The sequence below is a fragment of the Nematolebias whitei genome, chromosome 21, assembly GCF_014905685.2.
Source record: "Nematolebias whitei isolate Nwh7 chromosome 21, NemWhi1, whole genome shotgun sequence".
NCBI classification, from domain to species: domain Eukaryota; kingdom Metazoa; phylum Chordata; class Actinopteri; order Cyprinodontiformes; family Rivulidae; genus Nematolebias; species Nematolebias whitei.
In genome coordinates, this window is record NC_056518.1 from 30,756,668 (window position 1) to 30,766,267 (window position 9,600).

General features: G+C 44.8%; 2 protein-coding genes across 2 annotated transcripts in view; one reads left to right on the forward strand and one right to left on the reverse strand.

Annotated features, from left to right (window-relative positions):
- akap6 (A kinase (PRKA) anchor protein 6) overlaps positions 1–9,600 on the reverse strand; it is a 24,510-nt gene that overhangs the window by 9,118 nt on the left and 5,792 nt on the right. The window contains exons 2-3 of the mRNA XM_037694808.1: positions 4,959–5,208; positions 4,311–4,482 (exon numbers count right to left, since the gene is read on the reverse strand). Of these exons, the coding sequence (XP_037550736.1) occupies positions 4,311–4,482; positions 4,959–5,167 (381 nt within the window). The 5' untranslated portion in view covers positions 5,168–5,208. The remainder of the gene's footprint in view (positions 1–4,310; positions 4,483–4,958; positions 5,209–9,600) is intronic.
- Positions 7,784–8,842, forward strand: LOC119427228 (tripartite motif-containing protein 35-like). The gene has a single exon (XM_037694809.1). It carries the CDS (start codon positions 7,784–7,786, stop codon positions 8,840–8,842), a length of 1,059 nt encoding a protein of 352 aa, XP_037550737.1.

Below are 9,600 nucleotides of genomic sequence, written 5' to 3' on the forward strand. Positions count from 1 at the left end.
TCTCCAAGTAGCATAAATTATAAGTTTCAAGTAGCATAAGCTAAAATATCCAAGTAGCATAAGCTAAAATCTCCAAGTAGCATAAGTTAAAAGTTTCAAGTAGCATAAGCTAAAAGCTCAAAGTTTCATAAGTTTAAAAGTTCCAAGTAGCATAAGCTAAAAGCTCCAAGTAGCATAAGTTAAAAGTTTCAAATAGCATAAGCTAAAATCTCCAAGTAGCATAAGCTAAAAATCTCCAAGTAGCATAAACTAAAACCTCCAATAGCATAAGCTAATAGCTCCAATGTTCCTAAAGAACTAAAGGAACCAGATTTTACAAACAAGGTCTAGAGGTTCTGTTGATGGAGGATGTGATCCAGGTCCTGAAGGTGATGAAACCGACAGGGGGGGCAACAGGGTTTACAAACATCTTTCCTCCAGAAGCTGCCGTCCTGCAGCTGTCGGGATATTTCTGTTTCCTCACGTCACAGCCACAGCTACGCTAGGAATGCTGGGAACTTCTCTGAACACAGAGGGTTCAGTAAGGGGTGGGGGTCCACTGGTTCTGGGGGTCCAGCTGAACTCACGTGTTTAATAAGTAGGTGAACTTTGGTCACAGCTGATTTTATCACAGCATCTTAAAAGATCAAACCTGTGATTTTCTGTTGCTCCAGGAAGTAGACTCAGCCCTGACTGCTCATTCAGCAGCTGTTGTTGTGAAAACACCAGAACCACCAGGTCCAACCCAAGTGAAGATGACTCGAAGCAGGTGGGAGAGTCCAGTTAGAAAACTGTTTCAAACTGAACACTGCTGGATCTCCGGAACCAGTTTCAGGAGAGCCTGGACCACATCCAGAGTACCAGAACTTCTTGCTTTGGGGTCACATGACCTTTCTTTAGGTGAACTAAACGAATGTTCTACACCTGAAACAGGACCTGAGGTGAAGGGGGCGGGGCTTAACACCTGGACTGGAGCCAGCTGACAGGGAGGCTGGGCTTGTTCTGGATTCAACTTCCAGTTTCCTTTACAATGAGGGAGTGAAAGTGCAAAGTTTGACCTTTGACCTCACCTTGTTCAGCTGCTTATGAGCAAAACTTCCTGACCAGAAGGTTGAACTGGACCTGAACTTCAGAACTTTGACCTGTAAAAACAACTCCACCGTCTCTTCTTATGATTAAATTTAGGACTGATTGTTTAATAAAACGTTTTTTAAAAGCCTAAAATATGAATGTACACACATTTATATTTATCTCTGTGCTGTGGCCACGCCCACTCAGGGCAGCTGTCGGACGCCGCCTGCAGCACGACACCAAGAATGGCTCCGAGGCCGGCATACCATCACACACACACAAACACACATCACTATAATCACGTCCTACAGTCTCTCGGTGCCAAGGTCGGGTTGCAGCGAGACGCCCTGCAGGCAGCAGCTTCATAACGATGAGCGAGCGAGGCAGCGAGGCAGCGAGAGAGGATGAAACGAGCGAGGACATGATGAAGGAGGAGACGGATCACCAGAGGCACGATTTCAAACAGCCGTCTCCACAAACCTCCACGCCCGCCATTAAGTCAAATAAAGCGTGAGGCTGTCAGCAGCACAGGTATCAATTATTCACAGAAGCAACAAACGCAGGATTTTCTGCCCTCGGGGTCAAGAAAAACCTTCAAACGATCCTGTTCCAGGAGCTGGTCTGGAGCAGGAGCCCAGTTCTGGATGGGAACGCCTGGCCCAGTTCAGTCCAAAGTGCTCTCAGTAACACCTGATCTGCAGCAGACACGCGATGAGACCAGAACCCCTTCTGGATTTGGACTTTAAACTAAAAATAATGACCATTTAATGAAAGAATGCCTATCGCCCACCGCCTGGCTCTGCGGCAGTCATGTTGAATCAGGTGACTTCAGTCGATGATCATCCAGTGGCATCTATCAGATGTTCATTACAGTCTGTCTACTGGTTCATGAGATATTTTGCTAACAGACTAACAATCCAACATGCAGAGGCAATTACATGATTGCCTGCCTCATAATGAAACTAATTACTGCTTGAATACCTGCTCAGTGTTCAGTACAAGCATTTAGTTGTTTTAGTTTCAGAGAATTAACTTAATAAATGTTTGAATCTGTTTGAAAGTCTGCTCAAATGTTTCTTTTTAATTCTAGTAGTTTAAAACGTAATAATAATAATAAACTAAATTAATGACGGCTAAAACAATCTTTGAGTCTGAAAAACGTTTTTACAAAGTGAAACATCTTTAAATACCTTCAGGCAGTCCAGCTGGTTTTATTTAAATTTGTTGAGAAAAGCACAAAATTCAAACTGGAAACATGAAACACATATTAAGTATAATCTTGATTTTTTTTTTCTGCCAACATTTTGTTTAACGAATACCTTAAATAAAACCCTAAACTTATTTTTTAATGTAAAGAGTTTAAAGCGCAAACAGAGGCTGTAATACCAACATTGACCACCAGAGGGAGCCGTCAGTCAGAGAGCAAGCTACTTCCGGTCTGATTAATCAAAATATTCTGAAACTTACTTTTTGCACTTTATTTTGTTAAATTTTATGTTGGGAAATATTATTTAGGATTAAACAGAACCCAGAAAATTGGAAATAAATAATCACAAATGTCATTTAATCTTATTTCGTTACAGTTGTGATTTAATTTTCATATTCATTCAACCGTTATTTATGGAGGATAGTCTTGTATAAACTAAAGTTAAAAGCTGGAGAAACAGAACCCGACCTGTCTGGTTCTGCTCGCTCTGAAAGGACAGAACCACCTCTGATGTTCAAAAAGCAAAGTCCAAACAAGAAGGTTCTGGGTTCAGTCCCTGGTTTGGACCTGGGTCTGTCTGTGTGGAGTTTACGTGTTCTCCTCGTGTTTGAGCGGGTTTTCTCCGGTACTCTGGTTTCCCACACCCAGAACCTCAAGACCTGCAGGTTAGGCTCCAGGCAGAGATCTGAGAACTCAGTCATGGTTCAATAAAGTTTAAAATATTAAATAATAATAAACGTTGTGTTCTGAAGGAAACGCATCACAAAAATAAACATGTTTACAAGAAGACTCAACGCCCGAATGCATTCATCACTAAACCTAAAACACACACACACACAGCATGACATCAGTCACCTCCCAACAAAGCTGGATTGTGGTCCTGACCCGTCTCCTCCCAGAACCGGGCCATGGAACAACACCCATCTTGTCTACAAACACAAGTCTGCACAGATAAAAACCAACTCGTGCTGCTGGATCTGAAGATCCTGATCTTGGCCCAGGTTCTGGACTTATGATTTGAGCTCTGATGTTAGAGTGGGTTGACTGCCCACCAGAGACCAGACTAGAGTTCTGGGTCTATCCCGTGGTCTCCTCCCAGGAGACTTCCTGATCAGAGTCAGAACCTTCTCAGCCGACTCTTTTCATTGAGGAGGAGCAGTGGCTCCTCCTGGATGACGGAGGTCCTCTCCTGATCTGAAGCTGAGCCGGGCAGTTGTTTGGACCAGGGTCTGGTTCTTTCAGACCTGATCCAAACCTCAGGACCAGGGCTGAGGGCTGGAATGTAGACAGACCAGGGCTAACCACCTCCTTCACTACGACAAACGGGAACAACAGCCTCATTACTGCAAACGAGACCGTCTGTCCATCTCCATCAGACCACCTGTCAGGAACAGGACTCCCAGGTACCCGGTACCTGCTTGAGGTTCAGATTCTGACCCAGAGGGAGTGTTCTGCCTGGATCAAGATGGCTGCTCACAGGTGAGTCTCTCCAGGTGACGTTTACCTTCACCTGAGATCTCGTGTCTGCACAGTTCAGGTTTTGACTCGGTTTGGGATTACCTGCAGAGGTGTTCTGGTTCGTCTTCAGAACTGGACCACATAAACCCAAACCAGGGACTGTGGACAACCCAGCACCTGTATGCATAAAAACACCTTTCTGGCTAACAGCAGCAGCTGTCTAAGACAGGAAACATGTGACTCCATGTCAAAATAAAAGCCTCATTAATAGAAGATCCTTTAAGTTCTGCGTTAGATCTAATCTGTTTTATTTTTCATGCTTCACTGGAACGAGGTGGACTAAAATACAGAGTTCCTCACCTCTGGTCTGTTTAGGACCGACCGTTTGTTTCCAGTCAAACTTTATTTTGAAGGGAATAAATGGAGACCAAATGCAGGACTTTGCTGCAAAATGAATCAGCCAGAATGTCTGTCGGGGTCCAAGGTCCAAACTACCTGGAGTCCATCATGTGACAGAGAAAGATCATTCACGACCTTTAAGACTGCAGTTTCACCCTGAAGGTCAGACCATGCAGCTGAGCTCAGTGAGCTGTACCTTGAGCTGTACCAGGTGGACGTCCACGTGTCTGTTGTCGGCGTCCTGTCCCACGGAGTGAGCGAGCTGTGAGACCCGGTCGCTGGTCGCCCTCAGCCAGGTCTCGATCTCTGGTAAATGAAGGACCACCTTCCAGTCCGCTCCGGTGTTTAGAGGAGGGGGTTTCTGCATCCTGAAACCAAAACACATGCATCGTGTAAGGACAGAACCTGTCCACAGATTCACCTGGACCTGTTCAGAACCTCAGAGCTGTGGGGCTCCATCTGACGCTGATCATGACAGAATGAAAACAAACGCTTTAAATCCAAAAAGACAACAAGAAGTTTGTTTCTGATGTACATCATCTAAGGTCTACAGAAGTCCTGATTTCATGATTTTTAATGTTTATGTTTGACTTGAAAAAGGACTTTAAGGGCAAATACCTGTTTATTTTAGTTCATGTACCAGAGAACTGCTTCAACAAAAATGTTGCAGCTCATAGAAACAGTGCCAACAGGTCAGAAGTTGGGCCTCAGCACACAGGGGTACGTGCACCGGGTGCTAAATGGTAACTATTTTGTCCCAGTTGGATACAATTACAACCAGTGTGGACAAAGTGGAGCAGGATAACCTCTGCGTATGAAGTGAGGGTATGATGAGTTCAAATACCTCCGAGAGAAGTCCAGGTGAGCTCCTCCTCCGGTGAGGCAGCCTCGGCTGGGACCAGGACCTGGACAGGAAGCTCCATCCTGAGACTGATCCAGGGTCAGAGGAGCATCAACAGCTCTAGGGTCCAGGGTCGGAGTGACCGGAGTCACCGACGTCAGCATGGGGGAGGGGGGCTCCGGACTCAGGGGTGAGAGAGCTGCGATGCTCATTATGAGAGAGAGGTTCAGGATGAGGGTCTCAGTGGAGAAAACTGAAGAGAGACGAGAAGAAAAGACATGGAGACGTCAACAAAAACAAATCAGGATCTAAAGAGAAACATGAAAGAAAAAGAAAAGGATGATCAAAGATCCAACCAGGTTTGAACCCAAGCAGAGTAGAGCTGTCATTTCTAACCCGAACCCGGAGCCCGGCCCCGTCTGACCCTGATTAGGACCGAGCTGGGCCATAATAATGTACTTAATGTGTGGGCGGGTCGGTGTCGGGCTTTTGATTGTGTCAGCGGACACGCGCGGTTGACGATCCAATTATATGGCAACATGGCTTGCCATACTATCACCTGCAAATGCAGCCTTTTCACTGCGTGCTTTCCGGCCTTGAAAGAGGCAAAAAGTTCAGATAAACTTCAGATGGACTACTGCCAGCCCAAATGGACGTTCATGCAGCCGCTGCACTCAGTGGACATGCGCGGCCAACGACCCAAACAGGTGAGATCACAAAATATCTGGCATGTCAGAGCAGGGTCCGTGTTTGAATAATGCAGAATGCAGGCCGAAGCAGGGTTTTAGGGTGCATTCACACTAGCCCTGTTTAGTCCGCTTTAATCTAACTAGCTCGTTTTCCTTGAATGTCCGGCTCGTTTAGGGAGGTGTGAACGCACCATCGAACTCTGTCACGGAACAAAAAGGTGAACTCTGGCCCGGCTCTGGCAGGGTCGTCCTGCAGGGTGAACAGGGTCCTAAATTCATGGTTAGATTCAGTCTTTACATTGTAAAAGTTATAAAACACGTTAATCCCACATCTTTAGCCTCTGCGTTTGAGGTGAGACATACCAATTTATTTCTAAAGCACTTGAAATACAACAAGCAGCCGTCCGAAGTGCTGTACAAAATTAAAAACAAACAAAAAGCAGAAGAACAATAAAAACACACATACATATATATATATATATATATATAAAATCAGAGCATCATAAGTAAAAGAATACAACATTAAGACACAGATGCTGACTCACTCTAGGTTAAAAGCCAATGGAAAAAAAACGTGTTTTTAAACGAGTTTTAAAAACAGAAAGTGACGGGGCCTGCCCGACCTCCAGCGGCAGCTCATTCCACAATTTAGGAGCCAGAGCTGAAAAGGCTCCGTCTCCTCTGGATTTATAAAAGGTTTTCAGGACTGCTAAAAGCATCTGGTCAGAGGATCTAAGAGCACGTGATGGTATGTAAAAGTGAAGCGGTTCAGACAAATAAGAGGGACTAAGACCGTTTAAAGACGTAAAAACAAACAATAAAACTTTAAAATGGATTCGAAACTGGACAGGAAGCCAGTGAAGGGACATCTGAACTGGAGTGATGTGCTCACGCCTGTACCAGTCAAAAATCGTGCAGCAGCATTTTGTACCAGCTGTAAATGTGAGAGCGAGGCCTAGCTAACTCCTATCAACAGAGAGTTACAATAATCCAGGCGTGAAGTAATAAAAGTGTGGATTACGGTCTCTAAGTGGTGCCTAGAAAGGAGGGGCTTGATTTTTGCCAGGCACCTCAGCTGAAAGAAAGAGGACTTAACCACATTGTTGACATGGCAGTCAAGTTTCAGGCAGGGGTCCATTTTCACTCCTAAATTTGTCAAAATTGATTTTTCCTATGGGGCCAAAGAGGAAAAATCCAAGGTGGAGAAACTGCTAGGGCCACAGGATTTAAAGACCATAACCTCAGTCTTTTTTTCATTAAAATGGAGGAAATTAAGTGCCATCCATCCTCTAATGTCATCAAGACAGTCCAGGAGAGACTGAGTGGAGCCATTTTGTTTCAAAGGGAAGTAGACTTGACAGTCATCTGCATATAAATGAAACTGCCCACCATGCTTTCTGAAAATAGAGCCCAGAGGCAGAAGGTAAAAAGAAAACAAGAGAGGACCAAGAATAGAGCCCTGGGGTACCCCCCAGGGGAGGGCAGCAGAAGCAAAGGTAAAATTATCCATCATCACACTGAAACTTCTATCAGAAAGGTAGGATCTAAACCACTGCAGAGCTGAGCCAGTGATGCCCACCCACTGCTCCAGTCTGGAGATGAGAATGTCATGGTCAACTGTGTCGAAAGCAGCTGTTAAGAGACATGACCGACCACGGCACAGAACTAAACTCTGGACTACTTGGTCAAGGGTTCACTTCAGTCTCTCGAAACGAAACTGGCTGACAGCAAAGTTAAAAAGTCAAGTCAGCAGGAAGGTTATCAACACAGAAGGATAACTGCAGCTTATCACAGAGCCAGTGAAACCTCATTGGATGGTTTAGATGATAAGAGGCAACTTTATTATGCAAACACGTAAATGTATCGATCCATCATTCCTTCAGATAAGCTGTCAGGTGGTTAAATGGTACATAAACACTCCTGTTCATGATTTACAGCTCAGCAACTCCTGCTTACCAGAAATGACCAAGACAGAGCAGGAAATAAAGTTTAACGCCGTATAAAAGAGTAGCCGGAGCACCAGAACCTTGGAGAGGACAGCTGCAGAGACGAGCAGGAAGTCATTGGGAGAACCACAACTCTGCCTCGCTTCACTCAGAAGACCGTTTGAGAACTTCAGCTGCCTTGGTAAAGAGTCAAATGTCTTCTTGGCCTGAAAACAACATCTCCTGTCCCATCTGCCATGACATCTACCAGGATCCAGTCATCTTGTTCTGCAGCCACAGTTTATGTGGAGCCTGTTGGCAACAATGGAAAACACAGAGGCAGACTCCTGAATGTCCGGTCTGCAGGAGGATCTGTCCCCCATATGACCCACCTCAGAACCTGGCTTTAAGACACGTGTGTGAGGCCTTCTCAAAAGACAGCAGCGAGCGACATTCAGCAGCTCCTTCAGGGCTCTGCAGCCTCCACGGTGAGAAATTCAAGCTCTTCTGTCTAGAAGATCAGCAGATGGTGTGTCCCATCTGTCGGTATTCAAGATGCCACACCAACCACAGCTTCAGGCCCCTAGAAGAAGCTGCCGCGGAACACAGAGCGACGCTTCAGGAGCTCCTGAGACCCGTTCATGAGAAGAAGGACCTCTTAACTGTTGCTGGAGACAATTTTAACCAGGCATTACAGAACATTGAAATCCAGTGTCATGACACGGAGAGGCAGATTAAAGACGTGTTCTCCACGATTCAGTCGTTCATCAAAAAGGAGGAGGAGTTTCGACTCGCTGCCCTGAGCAAGGAGAAGCAGCAGAAGAACCAGAGTTTAAGGATGAAGCGTGAGGCCATGAAAAGAGAAGCAACATCTCTCACAGACATAATCAGCTCCACCGAGAGGGAGCTGAGAGCTGAAGACATCCCCTTCCTTCAGAATTATCCTAACTTAGCGACGAGCATACAACGTGTTCTGTCGAGTTTAACGGACCCCACCCCTGAGCCACTGATGGAGGTGGACAAACACCTGAACAACTTGCCCTTCAGCATCTGGGACAAGATCAAAGGGGCCATCTCGATCATGTACCAGTTCCCAAGCCCAATCTCGACTCTGAACGCACCACGTGTTTATGAAAACTTTGTTGAGAACAGGACACCTTCTGCACCACTGAAATCGGCTTTTGCGAGACAGAGATTTAGCGTTGCGTTGCCCAGCGAGAGCGTACCTGTCCGGCGTTACAAAAGCCAGATGGATCTGACGCTTACAAGGTAATAAACATTAACGCTTTTTATGTGGGGTGGTGACAGTGACGAGGTGAGGTCATGGCTCAGGTAACGGCACCAGGTGAGACCCTTCAATCCAAGCTGGGGTTTGTTTCTGATCCATCTGTCTTTTTATTTGCAGCAGAGCGAGGAGTCGATTCTGGACGGAAGAAGAGGATTGTAACATGGACCCTGGTTTAAAGTCCAGTAACCCAAACACTGTTGGTTACGTAATAAAGAAATAAAATAATTGTTTTTTATTGTTCCCGATAGGACCATTGACACAAGGTTGAGAACTTATCTTAAACATAAATAATCAAGAAAAAAAAAGTTAAAATCTTCACATTTAGTGACGTGCATCCTTTAAAGGAATACACACGAAGGCTACTGAAAATCTGGGACATCTGAGCATCACCAGATTTACTGAGTCCTTGAGAAAAAGACTCATTTCTACCTCGTCACAGAAACTTTTAACCTCTATATTAAAACACATACGCTTCCATGCAAAAATGAATCTATAATACCGGAAAATATATTTTACTTGTAGGTTTTTTTTACAAGAAAAAAGAAGAAAACATTTGAAGAAGTCATCTTTATTTATTTGTAGAGCACAATTTAAAACAGATAAACTGTTATCAAAGTGCTTTGATCAAAGTGCAAGAAGTGTTCATGCATTTGTGGACCTTGTTGTACGGAAACAAAAATTGTTAATTATCTTACATTTGAGACTGATTTATCTTCATACAGGCAGAAAATAATATGTCTGTT

Coding starts and splice junctions, on each gene's coding strand:
- LOC119427228 (XM_037694809.1), top strand. CDS start 7,784: ATGTCTTCTTGGCCTGAAAACAACATCTCCTGTCCCATCTGCCATGAC.